This window comes from Drosophila virilis, chromosome 2, assembly GCF_030788295.1.
Source record: "Drosophila virilis strain 15010-1051.87 chromosome 2, Dvir_AGI_RSII-ME, whole genome shotgun sequence".
NCBI classification, from domain to species: domain Eukaryota; kingdom Metazoa; phylum Arthropoda; class Insecta; order Diptera; family Drosophilidae; genus Drosophila; species Drosophila virilis.
In genome coordinates this window covers 30,208,981-30,234,870 of record NC_091544.1, presented here as the reverse complement: position 1 = coordinate 30,234,870, position 25,890 = coordinate 30,208,981, and the positions used below count along the sequence as shown (strand labels likewise).

The following is a 25,890-nucleotide window of genomic DNA, read 5'->3' as shown; positions in this document are numbered from 1 at the left end:
TTTTGTTTGTGGGTTCGCGTTGGGTTGGGGGTTGCCGTGTCGCGTTTGCTGGGTTTCCAGGAGCTTTAGGTGGGGAGAGTTTTCCCGCACCTAACTACCAACAAAAGCCATGTCAACTCTTCACTGCAAAATAATTGACATCAAAATGATGTGTATGGTTTTCTGGCGGACTGGCGTTAGCATGGAGTACAACTTTGAACACAGCGGTTCGTTAGTTTATTAAAACGAAGGCAAAGGTACAAAGAGGGTGGCGACATTTCCGTCAAAAAGGGTAGAATATAAGTGGGAGATGCAGAAAAACGGCGCTAGCAAAGCCATTGAAAGGTATGCCCAATATTAGTTGATAGAATTTTGCAATGAACATGGGAGAGCGTGTTGAATATCGTTAAAATCATTTTTTTTAGTGACCCAGATACTTTTTTACGGAACTCCTATGGAAATTTAAAAAGTACCAATAAATGAATTGTCCTATTAATTTGCTTAACAAAAGCAGGAACCGTAAAAGTAGGAATTTCTTTAATAAAAATTCGTAAATTTATTTCATGTGCCGAATGCATAAATAATAATAAATCAGAAATAATATACAAATATATAAACTGAGTTAAGGCATCCGAGTATGCCAGTCAAATGAATATTCTAGGTCAAGTAAAGCGTCTTAACTTTATCGGTTCATTTATTCAAGTGGATGTGGATGCTTTATTTAACAACAATATGCTTAAACAATTTCCAAACGTGTTTGTCAACTATTTATAATACCTAGCTATTCAGAGTGCACTCGCAACGGCCCCTTCAGGCATAGTTAAGCCATGCAATATTGAAGCTGACAAAAAGCAACAAAAAGTGGAACATAAACAAATACAATGACAACATGTAGAGCATGTTGCAACACACACACACACACACACACACACACACACACACACACACACAGAGAACATTCATGTGTGTATAGGTAAGGAATAAGGGCTGGCAAAATGTGGCGCTGATATGATTACGCTGTAAGAGACGGGCAGAAGAAGAACAAGCCCTGTTTGGGCTCTGCTACACAAAAAAAATATCACTTTAAATGGGCAGGCATATGTGAGTCTCTGAGCTATTCGAGTAGCTGTAGAAAGATGCCAAAACATGCACATGACACACAGTCTCACACTTACCATCACACACAAATACACACATACATATACACACACGCTGCAGACATTGTCTAACATTTATGAGTAACGTGGGGATATTCGGGAATGCGACACGTAGCTGCTGCGCGTCACGTAGTTAGTGAGATTGTGAAGGGGAGGTAGCACGGCAGGAGTGTGGAGCTGGTAATTGTGGTGTAAAACTGTGGAATAACAACACTTAGTTACTTGCTAATACGAGCACGTGTTTGCTTTGTTACACAACACTGGTGTGCATATGATAAAGGTTGGCCTCGAGCATAAAACCTACTGCTCCCAGACCGAATATGTTCGCATTTGATAGATCAGCTAAACTAGTTCTACCATAGTTAACGATGCATCCATTTTCAGTTTTTAGCCCTTGGAACAGCTGTCGACTCCATTTGTCCACTATGTTTAACAGGGGCATATAATCAGCTTCTGTCAATGTAGCAGGCACTGTTGAAGTTTAATATATGCGTATTTTTATTTAATTTCTGTCGAAAATAAATTGAATGAAGCGGCATCGACAATGAGAACGGTAAATGTTGAAACATTGACGCATGCCACACGCCGTATCCTACATGTCGCACGCCGCTCGCTCCTCGCAGTGCCGAAAGCCAATTGAAAGCCTCTGAACCGCCAATCCGTACGCCAAGCCAAAGAAAATTCACACACACACACACACAGACGGACACCCACATACCCACATACAGTAAAAAGTCAGGGAAGGGAAACCCGCTGCGAGCCCGGGCCAAGGCGAAAATGCGCCACCACGCACCATTCACCGCACAATTCCATTACGTAAAGCAAACATCAGCTGGCGTTTGGCGTATGGAATCTTCGAGGATTCGCATTGAGATTGCGCTTCTGATGCTGCTGCTGCTGCTGCTGTCGCGGCTCGCGGAGAGTTCAGCTGCGGGTGGTCGGGAAGGCAGCTAACAGCTCGATGCCAGTAAAAGCAACATATTGAATATTGATGCGCATCGATTTCTACTTGAAACGGCGAAAAGTTCAAACCCACATACACGCATGCACATACACGCACACACAGTCACTTATGCACTCACACACTCTTTGTTTATAATAAAAACATTTGCAATTTCTTATTGCTACACGAAGCCATTGACGTTAACACTAGACAACAAAAATAAATTCGTATATATTTAACTTACATGGCTTTAATTAATGTAAACAAATTCGCTTTAGTCTATGCCGAAAGCTTTACTAAATGGTAAAATGCAAACAAACACAAAACTTAACTGTATAAAATTTATATTTATTGAAGCTTCCAGGCTCTTTGTAGCTAGCATATTTTTAATATATTTAAATCGAATGTGATTAACACTTTTGAGAGCATTTTATAAAGCCAAAAGTAAACCTGTTTTTTTCGGTAATAAATTCTGACTTCAGCTCAAGTCGATATAAAATTACGTTGACATGGAAAAATGTATACAGAAATTAAAGGAAGAAATATCATCAATTTTGGAAGAATATACCTAGCTGCACACTTTTTCCTACAAAATAAGAAGGTATTTTTTAAGTTTTTTTAAGTTTTTTTAGTTTAATGATTTGATTTTATTGCGTTTGAGTGATTCCCATTTTTTCATTACTTTCTCCTGAATTAATTGCGAATATCACCAACTTTTGCTGTGTGGTGTAAGAGCACTCAACTGGGTTAAAGGCTACATTGAGCTCAGCACCGTCTGTGGTGGCGGCAGCCAAGCAAATTGTGTACGCTCATCGAGCATTTAAAACAATTGGTGCCAAGCAATTATAAAAGGGACTGGAGGCAACTGAAGGAGGAGACGCCAAGGCGTTTCGCGCCAAATTAGCGACAAATGCGTGGCTGACAATGCAACGGGTGGGGTAGATGCCACGACCCAAATTGCAAACTGCAAATTGCAACAAACTTGGCTGGAAGTGGGACGCAGCACCGTTGGCGACAGCGTTGTCATCGTCTGCCCAAGTTTATATTCTGCAATAAGCAAATTGAACGTAATGCTAGGACACGGTGCTCTAAAGTATGCTACAAAAATAAAATAAAAATACAAAGCATAGCGCCAGTTGCGAGTGGCTGTCAATGCGTCTCATTTAGCATATTAACGCTGCGCCATGCCACACACGCACAAATAGTGGCTGCCACGTGCCGTCAAACCGCACTATCATGGCGCTAATTGCTACTCGAAGGCAGTTGGTCTCGTGCAGTCATGGAGGCAGTCAGGCGGGAGACGATATTGCCACATGCCATGTTGCAGGCGGTGCTTTGATGCCACTGCTGCCTCACTTTTAGTTCCAAGTCACGTTTTATAAAGTTTCCTGCGCTTTGCTTCTCTTCTATTTACTTTTCGCGAAATTTTATTTCCCTATATAAATAAATTATGCTTTGTCAGGAATTGCTTATGCGTGGGCGGGATCAACTCTAGCCCTTTGAATGTTTTTGGTTCTGAGACAAATTTAAGAATTTAATCAGTTTACAACTTTGAGATATGTTTGAATGTGAGCCACTTACTTTTCTTTTTATTTATTGCTTTAATAATTTAAATTATTATTTCTTTTGAAATTTAATGTGTATTTTCCCTTAATTTATTTCATTTAAAAAACAATAACAATAATAAATTTGGCTTTTAATTAAATTTGTATGTCAAATTCTGTTGATGCATTCAGGCCACGCATTTTACGGTGGCATGCAAATTAAATGCTAAAATACATGCCCAACATTAAAGCAGCACTATTTACAAATACTGCTTTAATTACTTTTTGCATCAATTGAAATTCTATTTTGGAAATATTTTGTTTATAATCCACTAACAATAAGGTCTGTAATTTTGCAGTTCATTGAACTTCAATTTCGACAGACAACACAAACAATCAACAATTATACAGATGAGTGAAAACTAAAATGAGCTGGAAATGCATGCGAAAACTAAAAATAGCCAGAACCAAAAACAACATGAGCGAAGTAATTATTTTTAATTAAATATTTAATTTATTATTTTGGCACAATTATTTCGATGTGTTTGCATTTGCAAATGATTCGAATACAAAACAAAATATAACCAACCGAAAAATTTAGTTTTATTTCATTATACTGCAATTATTTAAAACCTTTTAAGGTCTTATCTAAAAATGTTTAAAAAAGTTTAGCTTTTTAATGGTATTAAGCGTTTACGTACTGAAACTGTTAAGTTAAAAGGTAAGCATGGATATTTTTAAAAATTAAAATTATACATAATATTTTCCTATAATAATGAAGTTTATTATTTTTGTAAGCAAGACTTTGAGAATAAACAGTGCACTCTAGCCAAACATTTATTGTTATTTAATTTGACAACCTTATTAAGCACATCAATAAATATTCTTTATTGCCGAAACAATTAAGAGAAATAAAATAGCTCTATATTTACTGTGTATTCTATAAATTCATGCATTGTACATTTAGTATGCCTGAAATATTTAACTAAATATTGAAAATATGTTCTAACAGAATACTTAACTATACACATTGCTGCAAGAGCTAGCGTTAAATTCAAACAAAATAAAAATTTAAAAAATATATGTCCTTGATAAATGTAGAATGTACTTTATTTCAGCTTCAATAATTTTTTTAATATTTTTTGTTTTACACATACAGATACAGATTATAGTAATTGTTGGCTTTTAAATAATTTACACATGTTTATGTTGTGTCCTTTGTTGATTTCGTTTTCATAAAATTATGAAAATTTTCATTAAAAAGTCAAACAATGCACAAGCACATTATCAATTAAATAAAAATATAAATAAAACAATAGTCATCATCATATAAAGTGAACTACATGAGACAACATAATTTGCATATTTGCCTTTGCCCACCATTTTTTAAATATATCATTTTTAATTTTCTGCATAAATGGGGATCGGGTCCTGTCATATTGTGGAATGTTTAACCAGTTTATTGCTGAATGCTATTGAATTTAAGCTGTTGGCCCTGTTGGCATTTAATTGTATATGCATGTGCAACTTAATAGTACAAAATAAGCTTAATGATATTAAACTTATAATACTAATTATAAAGTGCATTAATTAGTCATGACGTTTTTAAGCCGCTTAATTTGTGTACAGACATACCACAAAAATATCATCGCATATGCATTTATTATATGCAATTATCATTATTCACCACCCTGTCGTATTTAATTAATGCAAATTTATTTTGAATAATTTTTACTTAAGCTTTTTTCTTTTTTCCCGCTGACAGTTTAAATTTAATGCGATTATATATTAAACTGCAATAAATATTTATTTTATTTTTCATGTCACCCCTTTGGCACCGATTTTCAATTGTTCCTTCTGGTTCCTTCCGCAAGCCACAAAAAACATAATAATCTTACATTGGGTAAAAATTGTCAACTATAAATCAAAACCTTGGCCAAAAATTGTTCTATTCAATTGTTATATGCTTGCATTTTTGCCCATCTCGAAAAAGTTTTAGTTATGGCTCCTGCACTTGTCTTTCTGTGTATATGTGGATGTTCATCCACTTATCTACAAGTTATTTCCCTGAATCGCTTCGCATCTTTGTGTATGTGGAAATAGCTAAGCAATCTCATAGAATTTCATTTTAATCTTCTCTTGAGCTCAAACTAATTTGTGGCTGTCGGCAATTTAGGTAAATAATTTGGCTTCTTCATCTAGAGGTTTTTGTGGGTCTCTTTTTTTTGGTTAGAAACTTTGATTAACTTTAGTGGGTGTCGGTTAAGTTTTAAAGAAGTATTTCGCAAATTACAAACGAATGTCGTTACAATGTGAAATTTGGTGGAAAATCATGAAAAACTGATTTATACATATCTTATTTTCATAGAAAGCAGAACAAAGGAAGGAGTCAAACCGTTACTCCGAAATACTGATAAAAGAGAACTGAGGATACATTTTTCCACTGATGGCTAATCCCTTGTTTGCCTTATTTTCACTTGCATAGTAGCTTTATAAGTTGTTATTTTCTTTACGTCTGGTTTGATTTAATTAACCAAATGCTTCAAACTCTGCCCATGATTCACAAGACTCAACAATGCACAAAGGCAAATACTCGAAATACAATAACCCACATGCCGAGAAAATTGAGAAGCAAGTGAAAAGCATTGTGGGAAATGTGCTTTGAAATTGAGTGTAGAGAACGCTTGAAGCATTTGGCAATTGCAGCAAATTAACACAGAGCCGACCAGCAGGCAAATGCGAACAGCTGGAAATCGAGTCAGTCATATGTGAAGCCACAGGATGTCATACCCCCCGCTTTGCCACTCTTTGAAGTGCAAATATGTGTCAATCGTGTTGACACTACGCTACAGATCTTCTTAACCAATTTATATGCTGCCCCCTTGTTATACCGACAAGTTTCTGTGTACACCAATTAGTGCCAACTAGGGGCGTGGGGGGAGACCAGCTTATGAAGTAGGAAAGAACTTAACAAAATTAGCGTAAAACAAATATTAATGCGTAAAGAGGAATTATGAAAATGCGAACGGGACTTTTCCTTTGCACCTTGCCGCCAAACAATTCAATTGGGCGCACAATTTAATTACAACTTTTGTGCGTTCTGAGTTTTGGTTGTGTTTATAGCAAGGATTTCAATTTGTCCTAAAAAACATTCTTTTACTTTTTGGCCAAGGTTTTTGTTCTGTTCCAAGCGGAATAAAAACGCGCCAACTGCATGACAGCAATTTGCATAAAAAAAAAACCAAAAACCCTGAACCCTTGGAAAAAGAAAACGGCGACACAATAATTCAATTCGCTGAAAGACCAAAAAGTAATGTGCCACAAAGGCAAAGGCCCAGGATAAAAGCCAGTCGCAAAACTTTATTCCAGCTTGGATAGAGTTTAGGCAACTGCTTGGAAACTATTTTGTGGTGACAAGTTTGATGTAATTCCCTGCGGCAAGAAATACTCACAGAAAATCTGAAAATATTTGAAATATTTGCCACTGTACCAATGTTGACATTGCTTGAGATTTAGTCAGGACTTCAAATTAAGTTGGCAGCACCCGGAAAATTGTGCTCATTGTATTGGCTGCTGTTGGTTATATAAGAAGCTCTTATTTGCCAAATTGCTGACACAAGAGTTTTGGGCCAATTTGTAGTCGATAAAATTGCGCATTGTTCGGGCTTATTTGCAGGTAACAAGGCACAAGCAGAGGCAACGGTAAAGTTTTTTTCTTCCCAATTATCAATTTGCGTAAATAAATAAGTCGAACTTTTCTACATGATTATGTACTTAAACACAAAGTTGCTTAATTATTATTTACGTTATTTATAAATTATGCTTAGTTATAGAGGCTATCATTATCGTAGTTATCGTAGCTGCCATTTAATCTTCCCATAATACTTGTTTAACGATTTCCTTATAAACTAAAATCAGGCTGCGTTGTAGCTGAACTTTGTTAGTTTTCTTCTTTTGCGCTCTAGAACTAAAATGTTCTACCTATGGTGTGACTACATGCACTATTTATATATGTTCCCTTCCTATACATATCTATATATTTAACTTTTTAACTAAGAACTAATACAGAGAATATTTTCAAATGAAATATTCTTGATATCAGTTTGATTTTCTTAAACAATTTTTATCAGCATATATTTAAAGCATCATATACATATAATATCTTAATTATCCTGATAGAGTTAAGCATATTATAGTTAATTTTAATTTACTCTTCGATTTTTATTTGCCTAAATCAGTAAACTATGCTTGACATACTTTTATTGCGCACATAATATCTTGCTTTTTGCTTTTCGACCCATTTTTAAATCAATTAACTAATTAAAATACATTTTTTTTAAGACCTTTCCCATAATTTTTCGGAATCTCTTTCATAAAATTCAACTCACAACTCATATTACTAGGGTTTTCGTTAGCTGTTTCGGTTTTTGTGCCTTCTCATTTGAATGAGAGCTTAAACGAAACTGGAATTTGGACAAAACTTTTGCCAACCAATGCGACCGCAAGCTGCAGCAGATCCTGGTGCGCCCGCTGAAGGATTCCGCTTGTGCAATCCAACCGCCAAGTCAAAGATAAACTTTCGACCAAAATGTATTATTAAATTTTCGCAAACACTTGAAAATTGCGAGCGTATTGCCGCGCGTGAGTGGCTTTCACTGCAGTTCAAGCCACAAGCCGTCAAAGGATTTGGCAGCCGACTCTCATTGCACTGGAATCCAAAATCTGGTGCTGTCGTTGCATTTCGAGGCCCTGCTCGGCACAGCGGGTCCGTTAATGGTGTCAAATTGAGAGCTCTGCTTGGCGTCTACGACTACTATATGTGAGTGGCAATAGTGCGCCCAGACTGCTGGCAATGCTGCAGTTCCGTTCGCACGGTGCCCGTCGACGACGAGGACGAAGACGTCGTGGAGTTGCGCCAGGAGGCAGCCGAAGCGGATGAATCACTTGAGATGGTGGAGCCGACGCGTGAATTTGATGTTGGTGTTGTGGCATCTACTGTCTGCTGGCCGTCAACAGGCGACAGCTCCTTGCCGGATGCCTGACGCTGCAGCTGCGGTATGCGGCTGGGCGTGGCCGAGTCAGCTGCAGTTGACACGTGCTGCGTCGCAGCTGGCGCCTCTGCTGCTGCTGCTGCTGGCGCTGTCTGCAACGGTCGCGGAATGAGCGACGTTCTCGAGGCGGACTTTGTTGGCTGCGCATACAGATCACCATTCGGTGCAGACCAGCTGCTGGGCGAGCTGATGCCTGGCACGGAGCTGACACTGGCGCTCGCCGCTATTGCATAGACGCACTCGGTGCGTTGACCCTGTGGTGGGGTTGCCTCATGCGCCGGCGGCACCGACTCGAATGACTGAAACGAACCGCCTAATGTACTTAGGGCCGTGGCCACACCGCTGACCTCTGTGGTAGCCATATCAGCCCGCGCGGGGGACGTGTGCTTGATGCGTTTAAGGGATGCCGCTGGTGACTTGGGTACAATGGGTCCCACAATCAGTGTATTTTGCGTGATTTGCGGCTCACGAGGCTCCTCTTCGCCAGAGTCCTGTGCCAGCATAAGCGGCGATGTGGTTATGTTGCTGCTATCTCGACGCCGCCGGCCCAGCGTGCTGCTAATGGTGCGCGGCGGTGGTAGCGGCGCGGTAAAATTCTGCGGCGGCAGCGAGTTGCGTTTGTAGCTATGACTCGTGCGCAAATCCTGCGCCGTCGGCAATACCTTGGGATAGTTGCGCTGACGCAGCAGCTCCAGTTGCTGTGCGGCGCTTAGCGGTTGCAGCACGAGTGCATCCTCGTCGCGGCTGGTCACATTGATGTCCACATCATCAGCATGCACAAAGCTGGTTATCTGCTCATCAGCAGCTAAAATCATGTCCACCGGATCCGAGTGTGAATGGGCGTGTGCGTAGGTGTGGCCATGCTGCGGCTGCAGAGTGGCTTCACTAGGCTCTGTGAGCGCCGAGTGCTGGCGCTGCAGCAGCAGCTCATAATGCATGCCCTCAAGCGTCTCATGCATATGCTGCGGTGTCAGCAGCGCGGCATCCGCAACTTCTATGTCCTGGCATATGATAATGCGGCTATCCGATTGCACAGCTGGCGGCGGCGGGGGCGTGGTATTAAAGCTGCCTGATTTGGGCAGCTTATGGCCTGAATTCGTATGCTGATGCTGTGCGGACATCCACTCGCATACCTTGGTGTGCGTGTCCACCGTGGAGCTGCTCAGCTGACGGTGCATGGCATAGCCATTAATTGGCGAGCGCTGGCCCGTCTTGATGGCTTCGTAGGTATTGGACTTGCGCACCATGTCCAGGGTGAAGCTATCGTCGCCATCGCGCGACTTGCTGCAACGCTTCAGCTCATCATCGTTGGCGCCATCGTAGGTGAGAATGTTGCCGCCCAGCTTGCGTTGCAGGGATGTGTTGCGCTTCCGACGCTGGCGCAACAGAAATGTTGCGTAGATGGCAACGTTTAGCACAATGAAGATGGCGATGAGCGCAATAAGCAGCTGCAACGTCGTCTCGGATTTGGCAATGGGCTCGGCTGGCGTCGCTGTGGAAGATGACGCCCCGTACTCCCCATAGTCATTGCTGTGTGTCGTATCCTCGCCGGATATGGCCACGCCCTCAGCACCATTAGTGCCAATGCCCTGCTGCTGCTGTTGCTGCTGTTGCTGCTGCTGCCTATGCACATGACCAAATGTGGGCGGGGCATTGTACATGTTTTCCGCAGCGGTTTCTAGCTGCTCGCTGCCCGTTGCCAGCGGCTCCTGTAGCAGCAATTTCAGCGTACGCACCGGATCCTCGGCGCCATTGTCACGCGCCCCGTATTTGCTCATATGGCCCGTAATCACCTCATTTCCGTTCAGCTGCTGTTGCTGCCCTCGCACCTGTATTGCCGCAATTTGATTCAACTCGTCCGGCAGCTCTTTGTTCCAAAAATTCATGTAAATCTGGCGGTATTTGTAGCCCACTGTCGGCGGAATCCCTGCCAAAGACCAAGCAAATGCAAATGCGATTCCAACCAAAGTCAGGGCATCAAAACGCGTTTGTTAGTTGACGGCATGGTTGGTTGTGGGAATGTTTGAGTGCCAGACTGTGAATGTGGCAAATGCCGTACTTACCAATATTGAGATAGGCCTGCGCACGCTTATTAAACTCCGGCCAGTCCAAATCGTAGCGATCCCATTCCAAGAGATGCGAATTCAAAAATGTTCCCTTCCAGGGTGCTTTCGGATTGCTAAAGTATAGAAACAGTTCAATTTTTATAAGAAGTAAAAGATTGTTCGATTGGATAATAATATACATAATAATACTGACAAATAATATATATATATAAATAATATATATATAATAGAGTGAATAAATGAAAATTAGTATCTCACCAAAACCGATCCCATTGTCAGTTAAAGTAATGTTTCTCTCAAGTTTTTGCAGTATCCACTATTCGCTATCGGCATATTCATGTCTCCGTACTAAGCCTTATTTCCTGATTCTTACTTTGTGCTTAAATTGCCCCAAGTTGTTCAGCATATTTTGCTTTTCAATTTGCCCTTTAAGTCTGAGGGTCAAATAGCTAATGACTGGCTGAATGCGACTTTTAAGTCTGAATACCAAAAAGAATATATATATGAAAACATAAATGTATACTAACGATCTCAGATTTCGGCTTTGATTGCCATTTTGCTTGGGTGGCGCATCGCATCGCCGAATTTCTACTAATAATATTTGCATGAGAGCTGTGTTTGTTGGCGTGCTTATGGCCGTTTTTTGCCGTAGTTTTTGTAAGGAAATAATAATAAAAACGGCAGTAAAAATTCTATTCATTTCACTGTCCGAGCGTTGCAGATTGCAAAACGTGCCGCAGCCCAGTGCCATGCATATCGCGTCCGCAGCCACAGTCGCAGTCGTATTTGCATGCAGAGCTGCGACTCGTCGTGTTGAGCTGGCCAAGTCCGCCAACGTTCCGCCCCGCGGCTTATCTATGCCGTGCGGCATTTCCAATCACAAACTTTCACCAAATGCACTCTTCAATTCAGTTTGCCACCGACACTACTCACCCGGTCTTTACGAAGTTCGTCCAATATGCCATTACCGCCTCGGAAAGCAGCTTTTCCTGCACGGAATAGTTGTGGCTGGAAAATGGGCCGGCCGGCGCCAGCGGCGCACCAAAAACGAAAGCCAACTCCTCGCCCATTATGCTATGTGGAAGCTAAAATTGAATGAAAAATTAGGCATGCCACAAAACAAATACCCTTACATAGACAACATAAAATAACAAAATTTTTTTTTTCAATAAATATTTAATACTTTATATTTTTAAAGGCAACAGTAAGAATTTAAAAAATATATTTCCCATGATATTACCTGAATCTATTTAATCTCAACATCTGTTTTAAGTTTCTCCCATTTTAATTAATTTTTTAATTATTTTAAAACATGTTAAAGGCTTTGCAATTAATTTCGGGCAAATGAAACGTTTTATTTTTATAACGTTTTTTCATACCACTTTTTGTTTTTTAAAAAATTTTGAATTCTTATTGAATTTTGCACCGATTTCCTTACACAATCAATATACCCTCTGCTTGAATATAATATGCATTGAAAATCTTGTGAACATTTTTCAGACACCAGATCAGCGAAAATATTATTCGGCAGCTTTTGGCCAGTCAGCATCAATCTTGTTGGCTTTGCCAGCATAAATATTTGGCCAGTCTGTCAGGCGGTTATACAGAGAGATAGACATTTACAGACTGTGGCCGGCGGCAACAACTGCAGTAAGTAGGTAGGTAATAAAGGCAACTTTACGCTGTTGCCACGAAAAATGTAACAAAGTCACAAAGCATTTTGCTTTGGCGCTCATAAAAATTGGTGTCGCCTTTTGTGGTTATTGCTGTTTCTGTTGTTGTTGTTGTTGCAACTGTTGTCATTTTTGAGCTCATTTTCAAGCTTGTCGCCAGCTTTTGGTGGCATTTCTGAATGATGAATGTCATTTTTGATTTTGCCTTTCTATTATTAATACAAAAAAAAAAAGACTATTTATTGGCTTAGACGAGTTTCATGCCATTTTTAGGTTCAATAAACTTTTTATCTGACCCAAGCCAATTGAATGGACCATAAATACTTGTTTATGACCAGTATTGTTTCCGTACACAACATATGTTTATTTGAAAGCCATTTGAGTACAATAATAGAACATTTTTGAGACAACAATTGCTTACAACGGAATGTTAGATGAATACAAAATTAGCTGTAGCTTTATTTAATAGTATTAAAGAGATGAGAGCAAGCAAATATTTGTATTTCTTTAATGACGTATATTTATTGAAGAGTTTAAACTACACTTAGCCATAAATAAGCGGCATTTTTAAATTGTTTCTACTTGAAATACAATCGCAAATTAATTGCCAGTTTACAAGTGCCAGCTAATTTAAAGCGTGCAATGCATACTTTATAAAGAATAAATGTATAAATAAAAAAAATGGTTGGTTTTAATAAGTTTTTTCATTGCGAGCAATTATCATTAAAGTTGCACATAATAATAAGCGAAAAGGCGGAAATTCAATTTGAAATAAATGCGTTAATTTTGTAATTTATGCTTTTGTTTGTTCTGCCCCTCGCCATGCCTGCCTGTCGCGCTGACACACGCCCTCAGCTTACTTCCGCTTTCGCCAAAAGCCAGCGGAAGCAACAATTTGCCTAAGCCCCATTTGTCCTAATAAGCCTCATGGAGTTTGGGTGTCGAAAATTGCCAAAAATGTTTGCCAAATTTTACTCTAATGTAAACGCCAGCAGGCGTGGCCCATGACCGCCCGGGGCCAAGGTGGGCTGGTTGTAATTTGTAACTCATCTTAATGGGATTGTATAAGCTTAAGCAGACACGCCCACATAGCGTTGTTGCCGAGAAGTGTGAGTGTCTTTAATTTGTAATTTTCTATTCCATAATTATAAGTATCAGGGCAGTTTCTTAAGTTTCGGTCAAGTTGTTTGTTCATCTTTTATTTTCAGAGCGTATCCCAAAAAGTATGCAACACATTTAGCGTCCCAGCATCACGTAGGAAAAGTTTTTTATTATTTGCCAAGGCCTTGAGTCGCATTTCTTTTATGAGTGCGGTCAACGAAAGAAAAGTTTTGCAAGCGCGACTCAAATAAAAATTGTAGTTTCGTTTTTATTATATTTATTTTCATGAATTTTGTTTCCTTCCTTTTACAATTTATTTCGCATTCTTATCAAATAGGCAGCCGAAAAGAAACGAATTCCAGGCATAGGCTAGAAAAAAAGGGATCAGGCTGCATATAGTTGGGATACTAGGCAAGCTGTAAGGGTGTGTTCAAGAAATGTTGGGCTTAATATGCGAAAACGAATTTAATAATATTTTTCTATTGGTATTTTCCTAAATTTGGAAATAAATTAAGTTTACTCCAGAATAAAATGAAGGCGCCAGAGATTATTAGCTAACATTTTTTGCATATTCACAACTAGTCAATATCTATTGGAATAACATTATATAACATTATAAATGCCAATTTGTACAGGAATTTCACCAAGCTGTAGTTCTCTATGGATGAAATAATTGAAACTTTCAGTTTTTTTATGCAATTGAATTTTATTGGCAAAAAGGCCACTTCAGTTGCGTTTACGAACTTCTCTTATTCGCATCGTTTTCGCCATTTTGCAATTGCCCTGAGCCTCCTTCGTGTGCACTTCAGACTCAGGCGCTGGGTAAGTGAGCTCCTTGGAAGCCAGCCTCTCAGCTGCAAACATGCAAGACATGTGCCAGAAAGTTTTACAATATGCCCGCAGCTTTAGTCAGAGATATAGTCATGACCATGCGGAGCGGGAAATGCGCGCGGGGTATAGTCATTCAGTCAGATTTTCAGTTATAGTTGAAGTGTGGGCGTGGTCACTTGCTAGGCAGTGAGTAAGTAGCCTGCGAGTTGCTTAAGCATCAACCCAGCATATAAAAATAGCTCTGAATAAGTGATTAGCCCGCGATACTCCGTACATTAGTTCTCCGAAGTCGCACATGCTTAAAATCCGTATTTATTTTGAATATTATAATAATGATTACACATTAGAGTGTCTTTGGGATGTTCTTGAATATAGTTGTCAACTATTTGATTTGGAACCAACATAAAAACTGTACCTGTGTCTTGCTGCCTTCAGCACAAGTAACTCATGTTGCCTACTTAATGAATACAGGGTATAGGATTCAAAAACTTGGTCACAAACGCAGGAGCGTAGTTTATGCAGAAATGTGCGCTTTTAGTTAAGTTTTTGTCTAGGTCTTTGCCAGAACAACAATGCAAATGCCGAAAAAATGGCCAAATAAATAAAAATAAAATGTCTGGACTGAAAAGAGGAAAATGTTCCGGTTTTGTTAAAGCTCGCCTTATACAATTGTATTATAGATGCGCGTGTGAGTATGTGTGGGTGTGTTTGTGCGTGTGGGCTTGCTTGTTTATTTGTCTGGCAACGCCCCCGTAGCACATGAAGCCAAGGGCTGGTTGCCGTCTGTCGCAGCGATAATTTGTAGGCAAGCGAGCGACTGCTTATACCAAGGATCCTGTTCATGTTTGTCTTGGCAGCGTTTTGGCTTTGCTTTTGGCATGAATTATTTAAGTGAATTTTATTTTATTTTTCATAATTTATTTGCAACTAATGCGCTTTGGCGCTTGGCGCTGATCGTCCTCGCATTTTTTCTCATCTCAAACACATAAATATAAATGTTGCTTAAGCTATGGCACATGCTCTCATCTATTATTAAGCTACTTTAGCGAGAAGCTACAAAAAAATATACCAAAAAATGAAGTTTATACAGAAAGTTTTGTTCGCACTGAGCGCTCCATTTCGTCTGCTCGTTATTTATATGTTTTATTTATATATATTATTGCATATACTTTTATGCTTTAATTGTCGGCTATTAAAAAGTTGTTGCACTTTTCGCCCAGCCAACATTTCCCACAAATTGTTGTCGCATTTATTAAGCTAGTTGCCTGCATTATGACCCACACTTGTTTCAAGTAGTCAACGTCTATTTTCATTTAGTTGGGACTTAGTCGACTTGGCCAAGGTTTATGGCCAACTTATGGACCCTCCCTGAACTGGTAGCTACAGTCATAAAAATGCGCTTAACGCCGAAGCCAAAGCTAAACTTTCCAAAAATATAATGCGAAATAATAACTTTTTTGTCTTTTTATTTAGATTTGTATATTTATTTGTGTTCCCCCATTCATTATTTATGTTTCAGTGCTCTTTATTTGGGGATTTGGGTTTTCGTTTTTGTCTCCGACAGTCAAGAGTTTTTCAAGCTTTTGTTTCAGTTGTTTCCTTCTGGGTATTCAGTGTTTTATAATCACAACAAGAACTATTAACAAAATTGTAAAATAATTTACTTTAAGGCTCATAACTTTTCAACTTTTTCAATACTTTTTTCTTACATATTATTATCCCAATATCTAAATTTGATCTATTACAAATACATTAAGTATTATTCAGAACGTTTTATGAAGTGTGGATAATAATGTTCGCATTTTTCATTTATTTATGTGAAACGTGAGAAAACATTGAAAATCAAGTAATAAGATGCAAGTTTTTGCTTTATATACTTATATAATTTAAATGTTTTAATACCTTGAAATTTCTTAAACGTTTCGCAATTAGTCAAATGTATCCTTTGGCGATTTAATATCTTTAAGTTTATCCCCATAACTTTTTAACTTTAACTTTTTATAAATGCACATTTCTGTCTCTGTAAGTTTATTTAATATTTCTGGTTTATTTCTTATGTCCACTTGCTCATATCGATCTCCAATTGGATTTCCATGCATAATATCAACGTAAGTCTACATTGAATTGGAAATACTTATTCAATTTCCATTAATGTGAATCAAAGTGGTTTCATCCAGCAATCAAGCCATTCACATATTTGATATACTCCTTATCAAATATTTGCGCCCACATCCTAATTACAAATCGATAGACACATTTAATCATAACATAGCATAGAGAGTGTAGCATCTATATCGAGAGCAAAAGAGGCTATCACCAAATGGCAATCAGTAACAAATCCATAAGCATGACAAAGCTATAAAAACTGGTGGCAAGCGGCGTAATAGCAACGCAGCCAAGAGATGGACACGCGACCTTACTGACAGAACTCAAAGCAGAGACAAAAATAATCAGACAACTTAGACAAGGCAACCAGGCAACCAACCAACCAGTCACCATGAACCACTCAGCCACTGAGCCGCCCGCGGGTAGAAAAAAAACAAAACCGAATTCCCAGTGAAGTGGGCCATTGTCTACTTAGAGACTTGGCGTTAAAGTTGGGCTTGTTGTTTTCGTGTGCCTTCTTGTTGTCTTTGTTATCCTTGCTGGACTCAAAGCCAGTTCATTGCCTTTATTACGATCGTTACGCGCCGCGGCCTGGACAGCTGCGAAGTTGTGAATTGTTTTGCTGAAAAGCCAAAATGGCAGCCAATGATGGAATGACCCAGCAGAGAGTAGTAACCCAGGAGCTGTTGCCAGTCACAAGGGCGGCGAAAACTTTTTGGTCGCTGGCAGTACATGAAAACTCATTAAATGCCCAACTCATGCTGTTTATATATTTGGAAAATTGACCACACCATTTAAATTAAATGCGGCGCGTAATTGCAATCACAATCACACGGCATTTCACAAAATCTCTAACATAGACAAAATACACCGATATACTATATAAAATATGTATGGACTTTTACTTACATGTGCGTAAGGGCCCGTCGCGCTATTATGACCGAAAACGTACATATAATTGCGTCGATTCACATCCGCATGGAACATGCCCGTCTGCAGCAGGGGTCCGACGACCCGAGCATCGGAGAGTATATCCAGCACAACGTCGCGATGTTCCAAATTAGTGGCCTTTATCGGATTGTTGTACATGTCCTGGTATCTGTGTGGGTAGAGAAAACAAAACGGTCACCACACGGCATATACGTAATGCGCATTGTTAACAATTTTCGAATAGCTGACGCTGTTGTTGGTAGTACTTCAGCGCTTAATTATGCGGTTTGTTTTGTCCCAAAAATTCTATGCAAGCACGAAATACGCTTACGTGTGCTCAAAAAGCGTAGGGAATGCGTTGGCGTGCATTTGAAAGGCTTTGAAAATTTGCATACGCATGTTCAAAGTTCTTTAAATATATTTGTTGGAATATTTTTGAATATGCAGCAAAACTTTAACGCTTACTTATCATTACAATTAAACTTAAAAATAGATTTGAGTTTTTATTGTTACCCTGTAGACATTTAAAAAATACAAAAAAGCTACCAAAAATCGAGTAATTTGAGCAAATATAGAGAAAGCCCTTAATTAAATAGATTAATATTACAAAATAGGTATTCTCACACATAGTTTTCCCTTTCTAGTCCAAAGGCTATTGAACAAAGTAAATTAGATTGCTACGATTTATATAAAACTCTTAAGAGTTCACATATAGGTAGAATATATATAGCTCTTATAGCTACAAGACACTGTGTTGCCAAAAAGCATTAAATTTTCATTACAATTTTGATAATCTCTTTTCCCAATTTTCGGGAACATCTTTTTCCGACTTAACAAAAGTCAATTTCATATTTTTCCTCCAATTTCATTTGGCTTTGATTATTTGATGTATTCGCCAAACGACTTGAATATGTTTTATGTTGGGATCCCGTCAGCTTTTGCAGCGCAGCGTGAAATTGTTATGGCCCCAGCAGGACACTCACGTCAAAAAAAAAACCTATATTCAGGGTGTGCGCTCATTGGGTTCTCTGCACATGTCAAGCACAACACTTGGCCTTTTACTAGCATCTGCTATGACCAGGTACACTGAGGGGAGGGACAAAGGTATAAAAGCTGCACACATACACGGCCAATGCCTGTTAGGTGCGTATTTTAACATCTTCTGATGCTGCTTCTTTTTCTTCTCACTGTTGGCGTAATGTACAAATAAATAGAGCGATATTTTCTACATTTTCGCTCAGGTTTGCTTTTTGCCTTTTGGCCTGTACGCCATGTTATGCATTTTATTGTCGGCTACTTAAGTTATGCGCTTTGACCTCGATACAGACAACAGGCAAGAGGCTCGGCCCCACGCCAAGACAACCGCTGCGTTTGCCTGCGGGCGGTGCGGGCGTGCTGGGGCTGGGGCTAGGGGTACTCATCATGAATGTATGGCCCAAGGTACGAGCATATCAGTTGCCTTTTTCTTCTTATTTTTACCCGTTTGCTGCTGCTGCTTCTGGTGCTTCTGCTGCTTGCTGATGTTGATTTTTTTTTCGAGCTGCAAGTCCTGTGGCAGGGCGAGGGGAAAAGCACTTGCTGTCTCCGGAGACACATGCTTGTACATAGCTTGTTGTTGTTATTGCTGCGTATGTCGTGTGCTACAGTACGCGATATATTTATTTGCGGTTTCTATTATGTAATCTCACACACTTGAGCAAACGCTTAGGGCAGTTGCTACTGATGTTGTTGTTTTTGCTGTTATTGCTAGCAGGATGTGTGCGTCTATCCATGTGTGTGTAATAAATAAAGTGAAGATGTCAAGTCTATGTTTACTTAAAATGAGCTCAAACAGCGCAGTGCGCAAAGTCCTTCCTATATTTCTTTAAATTATTCAATGAGCACAAGTACGAGCATTGCAATCACGAGCTGCCTGGATGATTCCTGCTGCAGAAGCAGCTTCAAATGGTTGGGTAAGGCCAATGTTGGTGTGGCAAAAATGCTTTGGTTTTCATCTTGCGAAGCAAGCACAGGAAACGCTTGAATTTAATATTGTAGTAATTCGTATTCCTTTTAAAAAATATTAAAAAAATATGTTTATATTTAATTGTAAGCACTGAATGGTGCAGTAACCTGTGAATACTATGGGGAAATTATTCCAATTTTTCGAGATGCTTGCTTCTAGTTGAGATTTTTTGATTCAAATAGAAATGCGAAAGATACAATATACTCCAACCAATTCATTGATAATACAAGAACCAAAGCTGAAAATATTTAATATTTTATCCTCTTTAGTTTTATTGGATGGTTTTACCAGCCACAATTTCCGAATTTTCTAAGTCCATCAGAATTAGACAAGAGTATATATATATGTGAAAAAAAAAACATTTAAAAACCAACGCGTAGTTAATACTTTGCTTGCCAAAACGAAAAAGAAAACATAAGCCATCCGCATTTATGAGCGTTTAGCTAAAAGGAAGCCACGGCACGACAGTTAAATTTAATAAATATAGCCACATCTGCGTGCAACAATGCTACGTATACGCACCGCAAAATGTGCCACAAAGGAGGCCAAACAAACGTAACGTAAACTCTGCACTCTGAAAAACTAACCGCAAAACACTTAAACCCCAAAACCCAAAACACAAAACGCCAAACCCCTCCGGCAGGCGACCGACAAAAATTCGCATAACAAACATTCGGAAACATGTAATGAAAAATAGAGGGGTAGCAGTGGAACAATAAGAAGAAGTTGCCCCAACAAAAGCGAACAATGTCGTTTTGTTTTTGCTTCGCCCACAAGAAGAGACGGATCGAGACACCTTACCTGCTGGCGAGCAGAGATGGCACTGTCCATCAACACAACAAATACAACTATATATATGAACTATAGCTGAGCAATGTCTGGGCCACTTTCATGTAAACACAGCGAAGATGATGGTAAGTAATATAATGTGGACACTCTCCACTCCACTCTAATGATTATGTGTGCTAAATAAAAATGATAAATTGCTGGTCTTTTTAGGCCTGTATATCGATGTTAAGCTTAAATGCAAAGCAGTCATTAATATACATATTAGGTATTACTTAGGTCACACAGAAATGTAGCTGAGCGTGACTTTATAGAATGTAATTATAACATCTGCTTCTTTGATAAAATACATAGTCATATTTTAAACGCAGCATAGTCTAAGAAATTAAAATATATGAATATAAATAGAGTCAGTTATTAATAAGCAATACTCTCCATGGCTCCCTTGTCTAGATAACGTGTCTATGTCACTTACTCCCTTGTTAGCAAACTGGCTGAGTTCTTTTGTGTTAAACACATAAAACTTTAAATGCTAATATACTTATGTTATTCAGTTATGTTGTCGCACAGTGTAATGTACCGTATGCTTTCCGCAGCCAAAAGTTCTCGTCCTCTGAGCCACTTTTACTGGCTGAGCATAAGCAGTGTTCACATTTAATTTCCGAATAGCGTGTGTGACACTTTAAATATTTCCGCACTCGAGAAGACATTTCGAGTGCTCGTAGGTGAGTGTGTCAGTGTATTAGTGAGTCAGTGCTTGAGTGTGTGTGTGTGAGTGTGTCTGTGTATGTGCCAGTCAACTTTTGGCTGCCCTACATTTTGATAGTCATTGGGAGAGTCGTAATGAATTTGCTGAAGGGTTTTGCTAATGAAGTTGTGCAAATTAAATGCAATTCCATTTTAAATTGCATTAAATGAGAATGTGCTGCCGGATACAATGAGGGTGTGCTCCAGCAAATGAAGGTGTTGCCACTTGTCGTTGTCGTTAGATTACAGCTCAATGATCCTAACCCAAAGTTGTTTCGCTTTTAGGTTTTTTTTTTTCGATGCTGCTAATTGTGGCCAAACGATATTGGATTAAAGTATAAACTTAGCTCGAAATGGAGCGTATCTTGATATGCTAATTTGTATGCGGATTTCAGGAAAGCTATGCAGGGAGCGCATAATTTTCAAACTATATTCGTTTATTGTAAAAGAATAAATATTTTTAGATATTGTAGAAAACTATTTAGATCTTCACTGCAGCAACCTTTGTACCAGAGCCCCGAACATTTCTTTTTATCGGCTTATTAAATTTTTTTGAGATTAAATTACTATATGCTTTAGCCAACATATAATAATGTTAAATAAACTATTGCTAGATTATTCAACATCTAGTTCTCATTTCCCAGTTTCATGCTGAATTTCCAATTAGAATTTCATAATCTCAAAACAAGCGCAGCCACAAATCTGCAGCCTACATTAACATACATAAACAAAGTCGAGTCAGAGCCTTTACTAGCCCCAAAATCAAATCCATTTAATCGTCCTTAGGCCACATACGCACTAACCCACGGATAAATACACACAAACAGCTGCCAACTGATATGGCAACACTTCAAACATTTGCTTAAATAACTAGTTAGCCCAAAAACGAGTTGTATCTCTGCCCTGAGAACACTTTCAGGCGTTAATGTATATGTTGGGTTAGGGTTAAATGGGGTTGCCAGGGGTTCGTGAACCCCACTTAACACGACTCGCATTGCAGGGCCAGCACGAGCCGTTGCCCCCATTAAGCGAGATGCGATGCCTCGCAGCACTTGAAGGCAGAGTTTTAGCTAAATAGTGAACACAAGCCGCTGGGATTTCTCGCAAATGAATGCGAAACTAAAAGAGCTGCCAGACAACCCAACACAACAGTCTACATACATGAATGTTGATGTATGTGTGTGTGTGTGTGTGTGTGTGTGTGCGTGCGTTTGATTGTATTATATATATATATATTATTCAACATGTCAAATAAGCGGCATTTGACATGTTGAATAATACGCATGTGTGCCCATTAAAGCACGCAATCAAATAAATTGTGATTTTTAATTGTTTTCACCTTATTTTCGAATGCACTTACAATTGTGTTTGGAATTTTCCTTTATTATAAGTACATTTCATTTATTTATTGTTGCTGCACTTTGGTTAGCCTATGGCAAATATATTACTCATATGCCAGCGTGCACCGCGAGCGTTTACCAAAATTGCCTCACCACAGCATGCGGCCGCTTTGTGTACAAGATGTGTTTGTTGCTGGTGTTGCTTACATAGTCCACAAAATATGGACAAACGATTATGAGTTGCTGTGTACTGTGGCTCACACGGGGTGGTGGGGAGGGTTTTGTATGTTGTCTGAGTGGGCGTCTGGCTGGAATGTGAAAATCTTTCTGGCGCAATTATGACGCCTCAACTGAAATAAATACCTTTTTATTACACTTCAGCACTTACACTGCACAGCAAATTTAAGCGGTTAGGCTACAATACTAAAAGTTTAAAGTTCAGCTCTAAATCAGACTAGAATTCTTCGGATCTAAACTGGCTAATACTGCAGAAAGTCTGTATTAAAGTCCACATAGAAGCTATTAAAAACTTTTTTGAATCCATTTCATCCTTTTTAAACCTTGTGAGCAGTCACTTAGGTTTTCCCTTTTGCACCGCTTATGAAAATGCAAATAATTTAGGTTTTACACATATAAGCCCATAACACAATTAATTTTAATTTTCCACTATCCGTCTATCTATGATGTCGCTACCATGCTGAATGCTTTAATAAATATGATAAGCAGTTAAGCTTCACGCAATTTCCCCTTCATATGTACACATGTATCTGTATCCGCAACTGTTATCTGCTGGGTTAACCCGCATCTGACAGTCCAGCAGAATCCATGCATTGCGTTCGCACTTCATGAATAAAATTTCGACATTAAAATTTTTGCCATTCACAGATTTATTGGGCCAACAAACATTAATATAATACTCGCATCAACAGAACAGCCAACTCCTTCGCAATTGCATCCTGCACTTTCATAACAACAACAAAAGTAATATAAATAAAAAGCACAAAAGTAAAAAGAAACAAAGAGTTGACTATATGCATGCTATGGCAGATGTTTGTGGGCTAAGTGTACAGTGGGGCTTAGTGCTGGGCTTGGGGTCGTATTGGGGTTGGAGTAGGGGTTGCAGCAGCAGATTGAGTTTGAGCGCGTACACACAAGAGGCGTGTGGCAAAAAGCACGCGTGTAATTTATGATGTTTCAGCGAGCAAACAACACGTTCCATAGCAATAGCAGCAACAGCAGAGCCGCTGCAACAGCCGAAAAACTTTATGAAACTTTCAACATACTCTGTGTATACTAGAGAGCATCAGTGCCAGTGGAGTGACACTTATGCACATGGGATCACAAGTACAAGAACAAGCAATTATGCGAGAAGAATGCTATGAATGCTTTCTAAAATGTAACGAAACATTAAATTGAAATTTTATTTTCTTAAATTAAAATAATATTAAGGGATATAAAACAAAAATGTATGCATTATTCTACTTTTTCAATATATCTCGTAAAATCATAATTGCCATTTTAAATTAAAAAACAATAAAAAATATTTTCATAAAGCTTAAAGATATATTTAGGACGGAATAAATATGGCAATCTGGACCTAAAAAAAATGCTATCAGACATTTTCCCTTTGATAAGTTTAACATTTCAAGTTCATTTATAAGGAATTTTCCATTATATACAAGCTCCTAAGTTATTCCAATTTACCATAGACATGCCTTAAACAGCTGAAATAAACCTCGCATTTGTAGCATTGCTCGCGATAGAATGTGAAAAAGTGAGAGAGATAGAGAGTGGCAGAGTGAGCGGGAATAGAAGACTTACTAAGAGCGTGGGCGTCAGTTGTTGGCAAACAATGTGCATATTTAGTCGACGCATTAAAGCCAAAACGCACAAAAAAGCATCAACAGACGTGGCATTTAAAAGTTTATAGCCCTTTGGTATTGGGCACCCTTTTATCCGATATGCTGCAGGCCAGACGCTCTGCACATAATGTATGCAACTTCCGGTACCAGCCTGGGGACTATAAATTAAGCGGCATATTGAGCTCCAGCTCGTCCGCTGTCATCATAACCCCAAGGCTCGCACATCAGCAACAGCAGCAACAACACCAACAACACCAACAGCGACAGTCAGACAGCAGCTGTCCATGGGATGCTCTGCATTTTTTTTAAGAATAATAATAATTTTAAAATAAATAAGTTTATGCCATTAAGCGTCTGTTGGCCAGCCACGCCTGCGGCATTTCTCGCAGTCGACCCTGTGAACCTGGACCCTAGCATGACCGCCAGATCCGCAGCTGCTGAAAGCTTTCGCCTTATCTACGTGTCTGGCGGCGCGTGTTTGGCAACACTGGTTCCAGAGCTTTGGCTAACTGGTAATTAAAGAGCTTGGCGTTGTCGTTGCGGTTTATAAATTGGCAAAATTAAAATGACAATAGAGCTGTCAGCGACACTTTGAGCTGGGTTTCTCGGTCTATACGCCGTTGGCTATTATTACGGCCGTGTCCTGTCGCTTGGCTTTAAGATAAGCTTCGCAGCTAAGCAACAGTTTTTAAATGGCAGCAAACACCGATGAGTTATGAATTGCATTTAAAATGAAACGGAACATCGATCATTAAAGCTTGATTCTTAAAGCTTATAAAAAAAAAATTCAATCTCAATTTAAATTAAAATATTTAAAAGTTTTATTTACACAAATATTTAAATATTATATGCAAGCAAATATCTTTCAAGAGTAAAATGCGGTGGCTAAGAATAAAGGATTCCTGTTGACATAAATAAGACCTAACATCCTTTCCTATTTAAAGGCTTTTTTTTTTTTTACTTTTATAACAAAGTTAATCTAAAATCCGAACAAATTCTAAAGAATCACCTTCAAAATGGTTAAACTTTTGATACTAAAAACCTATTTATATATTTTAAGAGCTGCTCAGTCGGCTGAAGACTTGCAAATTGAAATTTTTTGCCCCTTTGGATCGGGCTACTTCAATATATATTTAATAAATTTTTACTGGGCCCTCAGGCAAGTGGCGCACTTCTGGGCTACTTTTTACTACTTTTTTTTTTTTTTTGGTTAAAGTCCCTTGCAACTTTGTGCATAATTTCTAATAATTTCACTTTGAGATGGCACTTGAGCTGGGGCTCTTGCAGTTTTCTTTTGTTCCCCTTAGCTCAGTTTTATTTCATTTGAGCACATGCTCGCACTGAAAGGGGCATCCTCCACGCAGCGCATTTTGTGCCATTTTATCTGCGGCGCTGTCGCAACTTTTTGGAGCAACGTTTTAACTTTTAGGCTCTGCGCTACTTTCAACACTTTGCTTTATGGCACTATTTGGGGCTGACTTTTTCCTACTTTGCGCTGCTCAGACATTGTCGACTAGCTCGGCGTTTTGGCTAGCAGGTGGTTGTTGATGGTGTTGGGTTGACCCTCTTAGCACGCCTTGGACATGTTTTAGTGCATTTAATGGCTGGCTAGATACTGTTACAGATACAAGGCCTTGTGCGGGCGAGCTTTGTACCGGCACGGTTCGATGTTGTGCAACACTGCAGCAAGTGGCCAATATTACCTGATCTACGAGTCGAGTAACATCAAAAATCGGGCACAGCAACAAAAATTCCAAGAGAAGTGTGGC

General features: G+C 39.1%; 1 protein-coding gene across 2 annotated transcripts in view; it reads right to left on the bottom strand.

Moving 5' to 3' along the window:
• Positions 1-4,352: 4,352 nt before the first annotated feature.
• Nlg1 (Neuroligin 1) overlaps positions 4,353-25,890 on the bottom strand; it is a 45,706-nt gene continuing 24,168 nt past the window's right edge. For both annotated transcript variants that reach the window (XM_002056405.4, XM_015170656.3), the window contains exons 9-12: positions 17,361-17,550; positions 11,674-11,825; positions 10,738-10,853; positions 4,353-10,601 (exon numbers count right to left, since the gene is read on the bottom strand). In XM_002056405.4, coding sequence (XP_002056441.2) covers positions 8,437-10,601; positions 10,738-10,853; positions 11,674-11,825; positions 17,361-17,550 — 2,623 coding nt within the window. In that variant the 3' untranslated portion in view covers positions 4,353-8,436. The remainder of the gene's footprint in view (positions 10,602-10,737; positions 10,854-11,673; positions 11,826-17,360; positions 17,551-25,890) is intronic.